Below are 20016 nucleotides of genomic sequence, written 5' to 3' on the forward strand. Positions count from 1 at the left end.
AAGTGATCTCTGTAGAAGTGCATCTTCATTGGCAGCTCTGGAGGTGTGATCCATGTGCAATGGGTGTAGAGGCTGAGAGGATCTAACCGGATAACCCGGTTGGTATCTTCATGAGAGAGCCAGAGAAAAGGGGAGTCCAAACTGGAGAGATCACTAAAGAAAAGCAAGCAGTCTCGGTAATGTGTGCGCAGGTGAGTACTCAGGTTGAAAAGATTGCCGTGTGAACTGTGAGTTGTGTACTCAGTGCAATTTGCTGACCTGAACAACCCTAAGCCAGCAGCCGAAACCCTAAAACACAGCCATGATGACCTATGAAACCCTAAAACACATCCATGATGACCTAGGAAACCCTGAAAACAGTAGACTAAACCCAAAAAATGCAGTCTCTTGAGCAGCAAAAACCCACAAAATGCAGACATGATAACCTGTGAAACCCTTTAAAAAAAAGGAGATGACCTGCAAAACCCTAAACCAGCAAAACGAGTCAAGAAGAGTAGATGCAGCCAGAGCAGCAGCAATTAACAAAGTCAATCCAAACCTTCCAATATCATGGTTTGGTCGTAAAAGGATTTCTTGCTCTGTTCAGAGAGAAGTTAGTAAAAAGTTTAGTTTTCAATAGATCCAGTAAGATTCATTATGAAGAGTTTTGTGATATAAAGTAGCTTAGGATGAGAGACTCCAGTTTTATGTTGGAATTCTCCTTCCTCTATTCCTATTCTCTGTCTATATCTTATTGCATACTTCAAGGGAAGTGTGAATGGTATCATAGCATGGTTCTCCTGACATTCGTATCGGAGCAAATGGCATTAGAGGATATGATGATGCAGATGATGCCAATGATGCACATGATGTTTATAGCTGCTCCATGTCTAGAAGATGACTGCGTCGTGTGATCACATGAATAAACACACACAGAAAGAGACCAAGTTTGCAGATGCACACAAGGTTGAAAAGAGCACCAAGGATACTATTTCACCAAGGGTTAAAACTCCATAGATAGAGAATCGAGATGTTCAAGATATGGAAGTTCCAACAACTTGGACTAGTGATTTAATAAGAGGAGGTGCCGCTTTCTAATTCTGAAGCAACCAATGTTCCAAGCCCAGAATTGGTGGAAATACCAACAATGAAGATCACTACAATGGTGGATGAGGTGGTTTTCACCCAACTAGTTCTCCACATATCACAAGTTTCAGCAATACTAGGAAGTTCAAGATCTGCTCTTTAGAAGGAGAATCTTTCACCCGATTCATGAAGAAGAATTTGTATCAACAACAGCTAAAATGAAGAGCTTTTCCATTGGAGTCCCACTAGAAGACCTAATGCAAGTGGATGAGTTTTTCAGATTCATCAAACAAAAACCCATTCTACCCTTTTCATTGGTTGGGGACAAGTCCAAGCATAGCATTGATCTTCATCCATAAGATCTCACAGAGATTGAGAAATTGTTTCCATTACAATTGGCTGGATCCATTCCTCTCCTATTCAAAAATAAGAAGAAAGTCATATGCATCAATCCTGAGATGCATGCACCGAAGCTTCGTGAGGACATGTATAGAGTAGACATAGGGTTACAGTTTTCGTTTGGGTTTTGTAGAGAATCAGCCCATGTTGTGAGTCTTAATCTAAAAAGAGACAAAAGAGGCTACAACTAAGATGGCTGAGGGAGTGCTTTCACCAATGGAGTACCCACGGAAGACCTGATGCAAGAGGATGAACTTGATCATACAAAAATCAATTGTACACTTTTCATTGGATTGGGACATGTTTGCAGGTAAGATTGACCTTCATCCATAAGATCTCAATGCTCATAAAGATTGAGAAGTTATTTCCATAGTGATAAGAAAGATCCATTCTAGAACCACATATAAGACTTGAATAGATGAGATCGAAGTGTGGATGATCCTAGTGGCGCATCAATGATGACACTCCACTATCCTATTCCAAAATAAGCAGAAGGGATGTCACTTGCATCAGTGCTCAGATGCATGCACTATGGCTTCATGAGGACATGTATAGGGTAGACATTTAGGTTTAGGTTTAGGTGAGTTTCATAGAGAATCAGTTCATCTTGTGAGCCTTAATCGAAAAAGGCTATGTTTGAATGTTGTTAACACAAACTCACATTAACACAGCCAACACAAATTAACACAAAGTTAGCCAACTAGTTCACCTACTGTTTCTATAAATAGGACTCCCTTCTCCTCATTCTAGACATCTTCTAAAAGCCTTTTGGGAGCAATCAAGAGAAAGAAGATTAAGTCGAGATGAGTAGTAGATTCAACAGGCTTCCAATTCAATGGGATGGAAGAAGGGTTTGGAGAGTAATTAATAGGAAGCTTTCAATAGATCTAGTAAGATTCACTGTAAAAATTTCATCTTTGTAACATACATTAGGTTAGATTGTGAGGATAAAGTCTTTTGATATCATTCTTCTATTCTCTCCATCCTTTCAGTTTCATGCTTCAAAGTAGTTCAAAGAATCACGCTTCTGTTAGTGTTATCTTTACAAAGAACAACCATGTTCGATCCCTTCAGCATGCCTACTATATTCCCTTCAACCTCCAAAAATGGCACAGCTTAATTGATCTTTGTCTTTCTCCTCATAAGCCTTGTATCCTCGTGTGAAAGCAAAGCCCTTGGAGATCTATAAAACCCTTCTAAAGTGCCCAAGGTAGATCATGGTGGATGAATGATCATCCTCAAAGCAGCATTCAGAGACCTCCTGTGTGCTAAGCAATTATATCCATATTTGTGAAGGCAAGCATGAGTAAGAAATCGATAAATAGGACTCCCTTCTCCTCATTCTAGACATCTTCTAAAAGCCTTTTGGGAGCAATCAAGAGAGAGAAGATTAAGTCGAGATGAGTAGTAGATTCAACAGGCTTCCAATTCAATGGGATGGAAGAAGGGTTTGGAGAGTAATTAATAGGAAGCTTTCAATAGATCTAGTAAGATTCACTGTAAAAATTTCAGCTTTGTAACATACATTAGGTTAGATTGTGAGGATAAAGTCTTTTGCTATCATTCTTCTATTCTCTCCATCCTTTCAGTTTCATGCTTCAAAGTAGTTCAAAGAATCACGCTTCTGTTAGTGTTATCTTTACAAAGAACAACCATGTTCGATCCCTTCAGCATGCCTACTCTCTTCCCTTCAACCTCCAAAAATGGCACAGCTTAATTGATCTTTGTCTTTCTCCTCATAAGCCTTGTATCCTCGTGTGAAAGCAAAGCCCTTGGAGATCTATAAAACCCTTCTAAAGTGCCCAAGGTAGATCATGGTGGATGAATGATCATCCTCAAAGCAGCATTCAGAGACCTCCTGTGTGCTAAGCAATCATATCCATATTTGTGAAGGCAAGCATGAGTAAGAAATCGATCACATCCAAAAGACTTAGTTGAATTAAGCACACCACCGAACCCCTTAAACAGTGTTTGATATACATCCAACTATCTTAATTAAAATAAGCACACCTCCTGAATCCCTGCCTTGAACTGCAGCATGGACCACTGAGGCAGCTTTGGTTTAAGCTGTAAGCCAAGGTTAACTGTTATGAGGCAAGCCACATAACACTGTGGGTATCATATTATATCACACCTCCAGCATGCCCGACGCCCTCGAAACCCCCCCCCCCCCCCCCCCCCCCGGCGCGTTTTGCAGGGGGAGTGCTAAGATAAATGCTCAAAATGGTTCTCTGACAAAATCGTATCCTCCTCGATCACCCAGCCCCTTGAGGAGGTTTGGGCCGGAGGGGGACAACTGGATTGCCGGCGAGAGCGGACTCTAGCAAGGTGTGCCATTCGGCGATAGAAAAAACATTGGCCTAGGAGGCCAGAGTACTCAACTCTTTGCAAAATCGGGTCCCAAAAGCAAAAGGCACGAGAGAGAAAGAAAGAAAGAAAGAAAGATATATTAAGCGTCTACTAAAGACCCAGTGGGCCTATGAGACCAAAGTGATACAATAATGTCCATGGCATATCTCATCATGGAATGGAAAATAAAACAGAAAGAAAACATAAATATAGCTATCTCATTGGGGTGATACAAAACTGTCCATGGAAACTCATCATGGAATACTAAGAACATAAAAACATGGGAGCAACATCAGCTCCGAGTAGATGGTATACCACTCTCCAAAATGTCAAGCATGGGGCTGACGAGTATGGCACAGAGGTCTCCCTCAGCTATGTCACGTGGCAAGGTAGCTCGATGGCGGTGGAGCATGTCTTGATCGGGAGCTGATGAGGTGATCGTGGCTGACAGGGGAGGGGGGGGGGGGTCGAGGGCGTCGGGCACGCTGGAGTGCAGAGGCTCGGTCCGAGGTAACTCCTCTCGGGCGAGGTAGGTCCAGAGCAGCTCGTGGAGGATCCACAAGATCCACTATGTCGGTGTCCTCCACCTCCTGGGTCCGGAAGGAACTGGTGATGGTTGGCTGCCGAGGGAGGGGGCGGGGTGGTTGGGGCCTATGTCTCAAGAAGGGAGGCACGAGACAGAAGCGCGGCAAAGGGGAGGCGCAAGGGACAGGCAATGGCAGCGAGGAGGGAAGCGGCAAAGGTGGGCAAGGCGGGAGGAAGGTGGGAAGGAGGCGGCAAAGGAGGGAGACAAAGGGGCAGCAAAGGGAGGGCTGCGCACAGAGGAAGGGGGGGGGGGGGGGGGGGGGGGCGGGGCTGGTTGGGGGGAGCTCCAGCTCTCGATTTTTTCAGTTCCTGTCTAACCATGTGCTTATGCTTGCTCACAATGCCCCACAAAACATGTCCAAAGACCCTTTTAGATGTTAGTCAGGTAAGATATAGTAACGTTCAATGACTCCATGTCAAGATCCTGCATATGATTTCCCTACGTAGAGTGTCAGTGAAAAGAGTTGGTAGAGGATTCTCACAGCAAGATAGTCACTTCCACCACACATGCTTGGTTCAATCATAACTGCCCGCCAGTTGTTTCCATCCCCTAGCCCATAGGAAATAACTTGCTGCTGTCTTCTAGTATACTTTATCGAATCACATCTGTCTTCAAGAACTTCTCCTTGTACCACCAATTCTGTTGCTACAGATCTGGCTGCAGCACTACATCAACAAGATAATCATTATAAAGCAGGTTTTCAATCTACATGGTGGTGTCAAAGCCATCAAAGAATTGTAAAATCAGTTAACATAGCATATCTGGTAAAAATTCCAAAATACTTACTTATCTCCACAGAAAACCAAGGTGCCACCAGGTCTTAGACACAAGGAAAATCTTCTGAAACAATCCCTTACAGCTGCCTGGCATGCATTCAGCCAAATAATTTGCTTGCATTAATAACATAAAAATAATTGGACATCAAAGACTTGAATTTGCAAAAGCATTCCCTGTGTGTACCTCATTTGAGAACATGTCAACATGCTCCCACTCAATATTTGTAATTAAAGCCAGATGGGGTGATAAGCTCAAAAAGCAGCCATCATACTCATCAGCCTGCAAGAAACATGCGCAGATATCATTCAATAACCGCTCCAATCAACATTTCTCAACCCCCTCTACAGCTATTACCATAGTTGTTTCTCGCACAGGTACGAACCCATTCGTACCGTACAGTTTGTACGGTAAAATTTATTATTTTTTTACTCTCCCCCCCCCCCCCCCTTTTCCTTGAGAAAAAAATTCCAAATGCTAAAAAAAATATAGAAATCTTGCTTAACGAAGATCCCAAATGCCCGCAATACTTCGCAACTTTTGTGTCCACTCGGTATTTCATATAGGGTTGCTGAGAGACCTAAAAAATCTGGCGAGGTAGACTGGTAGTGTACACTTGATTGGTAGGATGAGAGAATCTTGCTACATCACTTGGAGATCCCTCGTATAGGTAGGCTAGACAGTCAGAGTCTCAAGTTATGTACGAGGGAGAAGATTTGTACATGGCCATTTTGATCTAGAAAGGAGTCCCTAAACCTATCACCATTTTGATCTAGAAAGGAGTCCCTAAACCTATCACCCTCGATGCACTTCTCGTATTTGTGCAAGGACGGTCCCTTAGTCCTAAACGCTACACTAGGAGACCTTTGGTATTGCATTACCCATGCAGGTTCTTTTTTGGAGACAACTGGGAGATCCAACTGAGAGAGACACATCTCCATGTTCTGGTTCCTCGAGCACTCTAGACTCCTCCCCCCTCCCAACCTTCCCTCACATTCAAGCTTGAAGCTCCATAGTTTGTAAGTGTTTTTTAAAAAAACGTATTTTATCGTACGGTATCCGAAAATTTTATATCGTACCAAAAATTCTCGTACGGTATCGTATTTTCGTACCATGAACTATGGCTATTACTGAGGGCTTGGCCGTATATGTCCTCTCCTCCAAAACGACCACAGTCAAAATGTTGTGATCCTATTCAAAATGTTGTGATCCTATTCCTTGAATCTTAACTTACATTGGCATTACAACCTACCCACACAAGGACAAGTTATAGCTGGTGTATGTATTTCGAATTGTGAAATTGGCATAAGTCTCCCTACTTGTGCACCTCTTGTAGCTACACAAAATTATGAATTCACAACAAAAGCAATGATGGCAAGACATCACGAACCACATGAGTGACCAGGCAACAAGGCTGGGCAACATTGGCATGAACTCCTGTAAAAATGTGGTCTGCCTTGAACACCCTGTGGGCACTCTTGGGACTTGAAGAACCTAGGGTTTGTGCCTTAGCTCCAATGTAAATCTCTACTCTAAAACAACCTCTATTATAGTGTTCAAAACAATGCAACTAGTAAAGTCTCAATCACTAATCACATGAGATTCAGCTTTTTCAGAATTGAATTATGGATAGAGACTTCACACAAGATATAGAAGAAACTACTCTTCATTTTATTCAATCCACACACTTCTATTGCTAGATAATGTATTGTCCTATATGCTCACTTATCAATAAACCTAGTGTGAAACTGGAGGACCAAACATGATGTACGGCCAACTCATGGACATGCCACACACATACCAATGTGAAGCCCATGCTTACTCTACTACCCTTATGTTTGGACCTTCCATTCGGGCATGTATGCCCATGCTTATCACTGCCTGAATATAGCCCGTCTAAAGTTAAGCAATTTACTCCCAAATATAGAGACCCTCTTTTGGTGAGTCGAAGGATGCCCAACCATGTGTACTGACGTCGCCTCATGTTCTAGGGGTATTGCCCATGTTGAATACTAATTCCTTATCACATGTGACCATGTGTCCTATGTCATCTAGTCATGTGAACTAGCCCTCAAAGTCATGAAAATATTTATGCATTCAAAACTTCCCGAACCAAATGCAACTTACTAAATGACCTAAAGTGATGACCCTCCATGAGGAGCATTGCTTCACTTGCATTTCTTGGCTATTGAGGACCCATTGAGCTCTTATTTCAGGTTCATTCATCTTGGTCTTTATACTCTTTTGCTGTATGTTCATAACTGTGTATCATAAATGTCTCACAAAATTGCAGTTGTGCTCGTTTGGGAAAAACTCAATTTATTGCCAGGTTGCCTCAGCAAAGAGTTTTTGAAGGATGTGAAACCCCGCATCCGAACCCTGAGCCTCCAACACCTTGACATCATTATCATTGCTACACCACATTTAGAGTACAATAAAGCTTTACAGGAAGAAGGGGTATCATACTGGATGAGATGATAACGTACACTCCTAAGCAGTGCACTTTTGTAGCTTATACAAACAAAAAATATAAGTCATGGATATAAAACCTGATGGACAAAAGCAGAAACTTACACAAGGAATAATCTTACCTCTAGGACAAACTGAGTCCCACTCCCATACAGTACACTCCCACCTCCTGGAAACTGAAGTTACAAAAATAACATAATCAACCACTCGTTTTAACAAACTTACACACGTCTCACAAGTTTAAAACTAGACAAAAACACACATCAGGGCAAGAAAAAAATGTGGCAGTTCCCTCAAATTGCAAGGATATAAGGGGGCATGATTCAGCATGTGAAGGATGGTATGCTAGCCTGCAAGTGCCTAACAGGGCATAAGAGACGTATGTCCCTAGTATTCAAGTTGTGCAGCTGGATGATCAGCAGCAGATTGAGAGGAAAAAGGGATACAGATAATCCCCACCAAGCCCTCATTTGCTCATTCAATGAACTCAGAAACCGAGACGACCCTTTGCTATACAACTCAGCAGCCAGACAGGCGAAAGAATTGGCCTCAAGACACAATAAAAGTGCAGCAAACTCCAGCTCATCCCCAAGCCTAAAGGAAGAGGAGATCAGATTTCGTTACATGCGAAAGCTTCTGGGACCTTTGTTATTTGATTAGCAGAGAACAATCACAACCTGAAATAATTCACGAGAGATATGGAACAGAGATAGAGAGAGAACTGTACACATGATTGGGTCCCCAATAACCTTCAAAAGGGCCCCCACACATAGGTGTATTTTCTTGTAATGCTGTATGAATGTAAAGGACTGACTGTAGGACTGTAACTCCCTGATTGTACTGACCAAAATGATGTACAGATGCTGAAGGCAAGGCTGGTTACTGGTTGCTAGCTGTAGCACCTGCTGGACAGCACCTAAGCCTTGTGTCTTCCCTTCAACAGGCTGAGAAGATGTGCATTTTGCTTCAGCACTGTTGCGGGCTGCTTTGAGCGATTTGAGATTGCTTCAGATCTCTTCTTGACCACTGGCTCCCCAACTGGATCGCCAAAGGTAGATGGTCGAAATTGGTCCTCTGCTCGGTACTTGGTATGTTGTGTTCTCGTGTCTATTTTCCTACTCCTTGCGACGTCTCTCACAACCAAGTAAGGACCTCAGATCCGGATTTCCACATAGCAAGCAGCTACCGTCTAGGTTGCCAGGCCTAGACGCTCGTTCTCTAAGATTAGATTACGCACTTGCTAGATCACATACTTCCACCCTCTCATTCTCTCGCTCACTTGTCAGTCGATGAAAGCATAATGGAAAATATACAAGACAGTCGACACAAGTAAGAGTGATTTCATTTTAAGAACTGAGTACAAGGTTTTGACACGGTTGTTGGTGAGGTGTGCCTAGGATAAGTGTGCAAGCACACAGGTAGTGGGAGAAGAGAGAGATGTGTTGACCAACAAGATTATTAGCACAAGGGCAAAGGGATTGAAAGAATACAATAGTAGTGAAAAGCATAAATCGCCATCTTGGTTGCATTCAGTGGGCATTGACAATCAAAGATTAGTTATTTGCAAGCTGAAATGGCAAGCAATGATGTAATTGGGATGCAATCTACTGAAGATAAGCTTGACGGGGCCAACTACCCATTGTGGTCCTATATGATGCGCCATGTATTGGTAGAAGAAAATTCAGCCATCCATCTCTCGTGTGCTTGTCTACTCTTGTGTGTGGGTATTTGCTTGCAAGGAGCTCAAGCTCACCCTCCCCCCCCCATTCTTCTCATGTTTAAATAGGAAAATAATAGCAACTACAAATAGTTACTATTTGTCACTCACACAAACCCTCAATCCTCACATAAACCATTAAATCCTCATAAACTTCTTCATCAATGGTTCTCCGATTGGTGTCTATCAAAGTTATGGATAGGCTTGCCGAGATTCAACCAAGGTTTATCCCTGGATTCAAAGTTAATTGAGGTATTCCGAGAGACAATCATCCAAGAAAGTCTCACATATACACATTAATTTACAAGTCTGGCCTCCTCTTTATCTCAATCTTGATAGAGTTTTTTTTTTAAAGCCTGCAATACCTGTAGAACATCAGCACCTACAATAGCTGATATGTTATTGCCCATGTCCTTTAGTGCCACGGAAAGCATAGCTGTAGTTGTGCTCTTCCCTGAAAACCATAAAGTTTTCCCTTCAATGTCTGTTTACTTCAACAATGTTTGTCTGCACTAGTCCATTCAAAACAAGATCACATGAGTGGGCAAGTGCAAATGTGCAATAAGAACAAGTGGAATACAGGACCACATAAACATTTTAAAAAAAGAGGAATATATACCGATGGATAATTCAGGTTATTTCCCAAACTTCACAGAAACCCAAGGAAGCTTGTTTTTAACCATATTTAAGTAACTGATATTAATATGTAGCCCAGCAACAACAAGCCTAGCGAGTCACATGTGGTTATCTCCTTGAGTTTTGGAGTTTTGGCATTCATACCCTAGAAATTAATGTATGCTAATAGCCCCTTACATTGACTGACACCCATCTTTTTCCACTCAAAAGAGTTCCTCTTCCCAACTCCTCTAACCTTCCAGTTATGTACCTAACACTAACCCATGGGGTAAGAGACTAATCCAACAGGGTTAGAGGAGCCTTGGGATTAGGGAAAGCAGGCTGATTCAGGTGGTAGGGTTCAGATTTAATAAATCCAAGGTTATTGACTATCCATAACTAGACTGTTATTTATAGCAACAATAAGCACTATATAAGTGAGTCTTGGGTTATTATTGATTCATTGTGGTTTGGACCTGGACCAAGAGGCTTACTCTTACCATGGACATGGCGGATCACGGGTAGTCTTGCCAAGGGCCCCTGTGGGCATGCACTGGTTGTATGGGATGCCAAGGTTGACAACATGGACTTGTGGGAGTGGAACCTTAGCCCTTGGCTTAGGGGAGGTTTGTAGACGCAAACCTACAGTTGGGTGGTGAGCTTGACTTCACCCCTTTTATTTGGTTTCTCTAATCTTGTTTATGCATGTGTATTAGGTGATCCTTGGGAGGAATCGCCCACACTTGGTATCAAATTAAGCCTAATCACGGATGCAACAAAAAGCAAGGTCTGTGTGTCGTCGTGTTTTTATCAAGTTTGCCTAAGCCAGTTACCTCCGCGAGGCCCATGATGCCATTAGTGATGGGCATGAACTCGACTTTGGAGAAGTTAGAGTGGCAATTGTATTGGCCCAGAATGAGGCGAGACATGTTCACTCATGTGCAACATTGTTTGGTTTGTCAAAAAGTGAAAGCTCCTTGTGGGAAGAAGATAGGGTTGTTGCAACCTTTGCCCATTCCCAAAGGCTCTTTTCGAGATATCTCGATGGATTTCGTGACGAATCTGCCTCCCAGTCCTTAACAATTGTTGATCGTTTTAGCAAAATTGTTATGCTTATTCCTTATAGGGCTAACGTTACTACCGAAGATGTTGCAAGGTTGTTTATCTGGCATTGGTACCCCAAGGCATACCTAGGACCATTGTGTCAGATCGAGATACCAAGTTTACCATTCATTTTTGGAGGGCATTATTTGATAACTTTGGAACTAAGTTGAATTTTCCAATGCAACTTCCCACTGACGGGGACGGCCAAACAGAGATTTACAATCAATTGGCATTCAACGAGCTGAAGTGTTATATTCACGACCAGCAAGGTAAGTGGGAACAATTTCTGCCTTTAGTTCAAGCTGTGTTGAATGACTCTTTTTCTTCAGTCATTGGCAAGACTCCATAAAGGCAGCATTTGGAAGACCGTTATAGTCTTTTTTGACCAAGACATCGTCCTCAATGCTTAAAGCTAACAAGTTGACAGAGTCTTACTAGGAGATTTTGGAGTCTATAAAAGACAGGTTGGCTAAAGTGCAAGAGGCCTACACTCGACAAACCAACAAGGAAAGACAAGATTTGATCTTCTCGGAAGGAGATTGAGTGTATCTCAGGATAACGAAGCAAAGGTTGAAACAGGTGGACAAGCGATGCCCAAAGTTATCATTTCGAAGCCTTGGACCCTTTCCCATTCTAAAGGAGATGAAAGAGGTTTCTATGAAGCTAATCTACCTTCTAGTTGGACCATGCTTGATAGGTTCCATGTCACTTGGTTGAAGCTTTATATTGGACCTCCTCTCTTCGATGTTCACGATGAACAAGAACCAGACATAATGGACAAAGCTAAAGTTATGGTTCCATAACAGATTCTCTTGCATCATTTTAAGCGCGGCTCTAGCTGAAAAGGAAGACAGTTTCTCACGAAGTTTCAGAACGGAGGGACACATGAAGCGGTGTGGCTTGACAAGAACTTTTTCGAAGATTATCTAGCATCATTAACGGACTATTTGGACGCTTTGCAGCTGCCATCAAGTTAAGCAGAAGGGAATGTCTCCTGCACTTGGATGCCACGTGGACATATCTGTACAACAAGTGCAGGACCTAGGGTGGAAATTGGTCCCTTGTGAGCCCCAGTCCAAGACGAGTCAACCAGGGTTCCACTCTAAGCGTCCAAGGTCAGGTGTACAAGTCTCGTACATGGTCTTGGTCAAGTGTACAAGTCCCACACATGAAGAAATGCCAGTCCATACTGTGAGTCACCCTCTGGAATGATGACAGGTATTCCAAGCATGGTTAGGCTTGTAGCCAGATGCAAGGCACCTAAGGAAGCATGTATATTTGCATAGAGTGTAGGGTGGTACCGCCTTGTTGGCCAGCCCTAGGAGGCATGGGCAGCATGGCAGCCAGCCTAAAGGGCTGTAGCCCAGTCGGCCAGTCCTTAGCAAGGGCTGCACAAACAGTCCACCAGCCTTTAGACAGCCAGGCAGTAAGTCGGCTAGGCCTAGATGGGCTAGTGGCCCAGTCAGCCAGCCCATAAGACCTTGACAAGCAATCAACCAGCACCAAATTCAAGGCGGCCAGTATAATGAAGGAAGGCGCATATTTAATCCTGACCAAAACAAGTCGTGGAGCATAAATAAATTGGCCGACAGCTGTTTATGAGCATAAAGACCAGCAGCCTATAAAAGCATGGGCCAGTCAAGAGTCGATTCATCTCATATTCACAAAGTGCTGAAGGTATTCAAGGGCCAGGACAGCCAAGAAAATTCCCAAGCAAAGAAGGTGAACTTGAACGTCAAGAACCAGGTCATCTTCAGGCTGCAGGTTTACAGCCAAGGAAGATCTCCAATCGGGTGTACCTTGTCTCATAGGTCGAGTTCAGCCTCTAGTAGACGTTAATACAGCTTTCTTTCTTTTTTTTTCGTGAAATGGTGTTTTATATTATATGTAAAAATCTACATCAGCTTTCTTTCTTTCTTCTCTCTCTCTCTCACACACACACACTCTTATCTCCGCTACATTGTGTATTCATCAGGAACCAAGATCGATCCTGAGAAAGTAATGCCCTTATGCCATCTGGATCTCTACTGGCCTCATTGTGAAGATCGGTCTTGAGAAGGTAATGCCCATATATAGGTATGATGAGACTATCTCCACCACTCCGCCACCATATGTAAGCCGATTTCTCTTTGCTGCTGCCCTCGATGTGTTGAAAATCACAACTTCGGTTGAGGTCATGCTCCCATAGTCACAAGGGACGGTGGGGACGGAGCCTAGGAACGCTATGACGCCGAAACGGGACGGCGTAGGGACGGGGACGAACGGACGTCCCCCGACGGGCGTTTCAAACCGGGGACGGCGCAGGGACGGGGGACGGCCTGTGCGGGGACGGCAGAGAGCCGCCTGCGCCTGCGCCCGCGCCCGCGCCCGCGCCCGTTTCTGGCCGTTGCGCCTACTTGCCGCCTGCCTGCCCCTTCGTAGCCGTTTATGGCTGTTGGGAGATTTCCCGGCAATCAACATATCATCAACATACAAGATGAGGATCAATAGACTGCCATCCAAAGCTTTCTTGGTGTATAAGCAGTGATCTATGTCACTCCTCCTGAAATCTTGGGATTTCATGAATGTATCAAATTTATGATACCATTCCCTTGGTGCCTGTTTGAGCCCATAAAGACTCTTTTTCAGCTTGCATACAAGCTTCTCCTTTCCATTCACTTGCAATTCAGCCAGCGCAGGTCCCTTTTTACGCGCAGCCCTTCGTGGGTTTAATAAACGGCAGCCTACCCAGCCAGCCCATTAATTAACTTGGGCGTTTTCACACCTCAGCCGGTCCTTTTATTAAATTACGTGCCCTTTCGATAAGTCAAAAAAAAAAAAGGAGAATATGGGGCCAGCGCAACGAAATAATCAGCCGGCCAGCCCATTCGCTCCTCTCTCACGCTGTTCCAAGGACGGTTCTGTCACGCCAGGTAATTCTCTCCACTCTGACACATATTCACCTTCTCAACCAGGCATCCAATGGAACCCAACAGCAATCAGCCAGAGCTTTACATCTCGTACATAGACGAGGTCCCGGAAGCCATATTGCCCGAAAATCCTCGCCCAGCCTCGGAAATAATTATTATACCCGATACACCCACACCGGAGCCCACCCCATTACCCGAACCTGTTGCAGAACCTGTTCCGGCTCTAGCACCACTCCCGGCTCCAGTTCATGTACCAGGTCCCCTAGAATATTTATTATACGTCAGTCACCGCCACGCCACTCAGTTACAGGCGTGGGTGATCTGGCATATTTACTTGACGTGTCCAGCACACCATCTTGCTCATTACGAGTTTATTTTGGGACTGTACCCACATCTTGCATATTCCCTGGACGAGTGCCGTGTGGATGCAGTAAACCGGATCATCTCGCTTCAGCCCTTGGTTCGAGTATAGAGCGAGCTCATTGTGCCAGATTACACTCCATTAACCCCTGCAGAGACACCTCCTGTCGACGAGGTGGAAGACTACGAGCCTTCGGAGTTAGGCTCCAATTTCTTAGCAGAATTGGGAGACGATTCACTGTCACTCTCTCCTCCAGCAGTACCACATATTTCACCAGCTTCTCCGCGCTACTCACTCTAGCAAATCCAACATGCCATCTATCTCAGAGGAGGAGGGCCAGCAACAAGACGAGCAAATGCAGGCCATTACATCATTACGCGAGCAGATGGAGACACTTCAACAGACTTTTTCGACAAGTCTCTCTACCATCAGCAGACGACTCGACCAGTTGCAGCGGCCCCATCCAGCGCGCACACCAGCCAGTGATCCACAACCATCTTCTTCAGAGACTTCAGTAGCAGAAAATGAAGATGAACCAGATCCAGCTGCCGAGGTAAACAATGCAGAACTCCAACTCCTTTATAAAATATTTACTGCTGCACAAAAAAAGAAACTCGATGTCAAACTGCCTGCCCCTTATAATGGTCACCGCGACAAGCGCGTGCTTGACCAATGGATATTCAAAATGGAGGTATATTTGACCAATACCGATTTGGTCCAAAGCAAGAAGGTTGCTTTAGCCAGTTCACTACTCAAGGATACAGCACTTCTATGGTGGCAACGACGTGTTGCAGATGGTAAGCACACTCCTACTTGGGATAAATTCCGGCGCGTCCTCCGCAAGGCCTTTGAACCTGCCAGTGCGGACTACCATGCCCGGTCTGCTCTCCGCTGCCTGAGGCAAACAGGATACTCAGCCGCATATATCACAGAGTTCCAACGTTTAACTCTGGAAATTGAGAGCCTCAGCCCCGCTGACAAGCTACACAGCTTCATCGATGGGCTTGAACCCAACTTACAGTGCAAAAGTTTAACCCTCTCACCATAGATGCTGCCATTGCCTATGTAGAGCGCCTTGGAGATCTACGACGACAACCCAAGACATCCTTCTTTGGCAATCGGTCCTCAAACAGTGCTCGTTTCTCCCAGCACAATCGCAGAGGAAATTTATCTCAACCTGAGTCTCAATATTCCCAATCCTCTGGTCAGCAATCTACTCGGCAACAGCCCTTTCGGCCTAGATTTTCAGGTCAGGCAGCAGCCTCACAAACAGGATCCTCTTCCAACAACAACAATCGGAATCAAGGCATACATCATCTAGAATATGGACCCAAGTTAGGAGAAGAGTTGGGAAATATGGTTTTTAATATCAACCGGATCTGCAACTGGCAAGGTCGCCGACTTAACAATCGCCGCAATTTTCGCCGCGATACCTCAGCAGGTCAGCAAGCCTCTACATCGGCACCTTCAACCTCTCAAGACAACCCTCCAGGTCTTTGCACAATTTGCAATGGACCACACAGGTGGTATGTGTGCCCAAAGCGTAATTCTCGCCAGAATTCCAACATGGAATGTTGCCCAGAAGGTGAAGAGTTTCTAAAGTTGTCAGTGCTTTAATGTTAAATGCCCACAACCATACTTCAGTGCCTGTTAACCTTTCCAATCAAGTTTTGAGCTTATTGGGATTTATTGGCCAGCATCCTATCAATGTTCTTGTTGATAGTGGATGCTCGACTAATTTTGTGGGAACTACTCTCGTCAGCAAGTTACGATTACCTACTCAGCAGAGTGCGGAAGTTTTCCAAGTGGAACTTGCACATGGTTCTTTCTTGCATTACAGTAAACGGATTCAGCAGTTGCATTTTCAGATTCAGGACTATCAGGATCAGCTGAATTTCTCTATTATGCCTTTGTCACACTATGACATGATTCTTGGACAGTCTTGGTTATATGAGTATGATCCTTTGATCAGCTTTCGAGATCATTCCATTCGACTTTATCATAATCATCGAGAAATGGAATTACGAGGTCTGTTTAATTCTAAGCCGATTACTGTGGTTTCTGCTATGCAAGTCAAACGCTTAGTGCGTAAACGCGACAGTACTTCTGCCTTAGTTATGTTGCGAGAAGCAGAAGACAATACAGTTGACCAATCGGAATCCTCGCCATCAGATATTTCTTATTTACAGCAGCCCTTATTTCAACCTTATAAGGATTTATTTCCTGACGAGCTGCCAACGACATTTCCTCCTCGACGTTCTGTAGATCATACGATTGATCTAATTCCTGGACAACCACCGCCAGTTCGAGCTCCTTATCGAGTTTCTTATTCAGAATCTCAAGAAATTCAGAGACAACTGGCAGAGTTGTTGGATAAAGGTCATATACGTCCAAGCAAAAGTCCTTTTGGTGCTCCACTTTTATTGGTCAAGAAGAAGGATGGATCTATGCGACTTTGCATTGATTATCGTGCCCTTAATAAGCAGACAATCAAGAATAAGTTTCCCTTGCCTCGCATCGATGAGCTCTTTGATCAGTTGCTTGGTGCGAAGGTATTTTCGAAAATTGATCTGAAGTCAGGCTATCATCAAATCAGGATTCGAATTGGAGATGAGTATAAGACAGCTTTCAGAACAAAGTATGGACATTATGAATTTTTGGTCATTCCTTTTGGGTTAACCAATGCCCCAGCTACTTTCATGACTTTGATGAATGACATCTTTGGTCCTTACTTGGATAAGTTTGTCATCGTTTATCTAGATGACATTTTGGTCTTCAGTAAGACTTTAGCAGATCACAAGCAGCATTTGCAGATTGTCTTCGACGTACTCCATACGAATGTCTTGTACATCAACAAGAAGAAGAGTTAGTTTTTCAAAGATCATGTGGAATATCTTGGACACATCATCTCTGGACATGGTATTGCAGTTGATCCTAAGAAGATAAAGGTCATTGTTGATTGGCCTTTGCCACTTACAATTTCAGATGTGCGATCTTTCTTGGGATTAGCAAATTTTTACCACACCAAGGTTCACAAGTTCTCAGATATTGCTGCTCCTTTGACGGCCCTTACAAAGTTAGATAAATTGCACTGGTCACTTGAAGCTGAAAAGTCCTTTAATGATCTTAAGCATGTGTTGACAACTACGCCTGTTTTGGCTATTGCGGATCCAACTCAGCCGTTTGACGTCATGACAGATGCTTCGGATAGAGCATCTGGAGGCGTTCTTATGCAGAATGATCGTGTTATTGCTTTTGATAGTCATAAATTTTCGGCTATTCAAATGCGATATCCCGTTTATGACAAGGAATTTTTGGCAATTGTTCATGCTTATAGAACGTGGAAGCATTATCTTCTTGGTGCAGATTCAGTGGTTAAGACAGATCATCAGTCTTTGACTTACATCTTTACTCAGCCAGTGATGAATCCTCGTCAAGGACGATGGGTTGAATTTTTGGCAAATTTTCACATGGCGATGCTCTATGTTCCTGGATTACAGAATGTGGTAGCAGATGCTTTGAGCCGCATGCCTCGAGCTACGAACTTTGCTATCTCAAATGTGCAGATGGAGATTCCTGCATGTTTTAAGCATGAGTATTTGACAGATAGAGACTTTGGACATGTCTTTCGAGCTCTCAAATCTCTTCATCCTACTGTTGCAGAAATGAATATGTTTGCCGCATATACAATTGCAGATGATTTACTTTATTACTTAGATCGCATTTGTGTTCCTCACAATGCATCTTTGCGGAAACTCCTTATTCAAGAGCATCATGAAGTACCCTTTGCAGCTCATCCTGGAATTAACAAGACATATCGTCTGTTATCAGCAACATACTTTTGGCCTCAGATGCTACAGGATGTCATTAAGTTTGTTAAAGCTTGTCACTCTTGTCAAATTATGAAAGCTTCACAACAACTTCCTCAAGGATTGCTTCAGCCTTTGCCAGTTCCTCAAGAAAGATGGGAAAGCATAAGCATGGATTTCATCACTACTTTGCCGCGTTCGCAGAAAGGCAATGCTCAAATTTTAGTAGTGGTTGATCGGTTTTCCAAAATGGCACATTTTATTCCTTGCAAGAAGACAGTTTCTGCTCCAGATCTTGCAGCGTTGTTCGTACAGCATATTTTCAGAATTCATGGATTGCCAAGATCTATTGTTTCAGACAGAGATCCGAAGTTTACTGGACATTTTTGGACTTCCTTATTCAAATCTCTTGGTACGAATCTCTTGTTTAGTTCTGCTTATCATCCTCAGACAGACGGACAGACAGAAAGAGTAAATCAAATTTTGGAAGAAATGCTTAGATATTATATTCAGACAAGATTAGCTTCTTGGGAAGAATATTTGCCTCTTGTGGAGTTTGCTTATAATAATTCTCCGCATTCAATCACTGGAATGACTCCTTTTCAAGCAGCATATGGTCACACTCCGCTTGTGCCTACAAACTTTGTTCTTCAACACAAGGTGGCATTAGCAGATCAGTTGATTCAAGAAATGCAAGATATTCTTGTGCAAGTTCGAGACAAACTGGTCCATGTTCAGCAGAAGTATCAGAAGTATGCGAATAAGCACAGAAGGCATACTGAGTTTCAAGAAGGTGACTTGGTCTTGCTTTATGTTGCACCGCATCGATATAAGACAGTAAAGTCAATCTTTCCGAAGTTGCGACCGTGTTTCTATGGTCCATTTAAAGTTATAAAGAAGATTTCAGTTGTCAGTTATAAGTTGGATCTTCCACCATCTTGGGAAAAAATTCATCCGACAATTCACATCTCTTGGCTCAAGGAATACATACAAGGAGATTCATCTATTCCGGAGTTATCTTCTTATGTTCCTGAGATTGAAGATGATCACATTATTCTTGTTCCTGAGAAGATTCTTGACGTTCGTCAGAAAGAAACAAGACGGAAGATTACTACAGAATTTCTTGTTAAGTGGATGGACTTGGATGAGTCAGATTCTACTTGGCAGACAGATGAAGAAATGCAACAATATCCTCAACTCCTCCAAGAATTCTTTGGCAGACGACAGACTCTCATTTAATCACATGGGTTTTATTTTAAATGGGAGGGAATGTCACGATTGTGACTTAGTTCATTATACATAGTCTCCTCATGGTTACAGATACTGAAGTGACATGATTACAGAGGACCCCTACACTCGGATGGTCACGACTATTCGCTCTAGAGACATGCCTCTTCATCAAGAGCCACACTCCTTCGACGACTGGTCACACCCCTTCGCTCTAAGGTTGCAACTCTTCACCCAATGGTTGCAGCTATTCGTCCAAAGGATGTGTCTCTTCGCCTAGAGTCATGACTATTGGTCATGGGATGTGTCTTTTCATTCGTGTCTCTTGGACTCCTATATAAGGAGCCTGTTGTATCACAGTTTCAATCAATCAATCAAACATCTGTGCTCAAGTCTCTCGAGTCTACTTTCAGTTTCAGTCTTAAATACACAGATAAGTGGATGAAATACTAAGTAATAACAGTAATCCTCACACTTTGAGCCTGTAAACCCACTTGCATGGCAGAACCTTCTTGCCTGTAGGCAAATGCACCAACTTCCATGTTCCATTTTTGTGCAGAGAATCCATCTCTGACTTCATAGCACGCTCCCAAAGAGCCTTGTCTGCCCTTTGTAAAGCCTCCTTATAACAA

At 43.4% G+C, this 20016-nt stretch overlaps 1 protein-coding gene and 1 pseudogene across 3 annotated transcripts in view; one reads left to right on the top strand and one right to left on the bottom strand.

The window, feature by feature from the left end:
* LOC147620195 (uncharacterized) overlaps positions 1–20016 on the bottom strand; it is an 84662-nt gene that overhangs the window by 21036 nt on the left and 43610 nt on the right. For 2 of the 3 annotated variants that reach the window (XM_086772392.1, XM_086772394.1), the window contains 5 exons: positions 9725–9813; positions 7765–7818; positions 5360–5455; positions 5186–5262; positions 4881–5064 (listed from right to left, as the gene is read on the bottom strand). In XM_086772392.1, coding sequence (XP_086628518.1) covers positions 4881–5064; positions 5186–5262; positions 5360–5455; positions 7765–7818; positions 9725–9813 — 500 coding nt within the window. The remainder of the gene's footprint in view (positions 1–4880; positions 5065–5185; positions 5263–5359; positions 5456–7764; positions 7819–9724; positions 9814–20016) is intronic. The other variant, XM_086772393.1, reaches the window with a different exon arrangement.
* On the top strand, positions 14040–14648 carry LOC147620196 (uncharacterized; annotated as a pseudogene).

The sequence above is a fragment of the Cibotium barometz genome, chromosome 32, assembly GCF_041138505.1.
Source record: "Cibotium barometz isolate CiBa-2024 chromosome 32, ASM4113850v1, whole genome shotgun sequence".
Classification (NCBI taxonomy): Eukaryota; Viridiplantae; Streptophyta; class Polypodiopsida; order Cyatheales; family Cibotiaceae; genus Cibotium; species Cibotium barometz.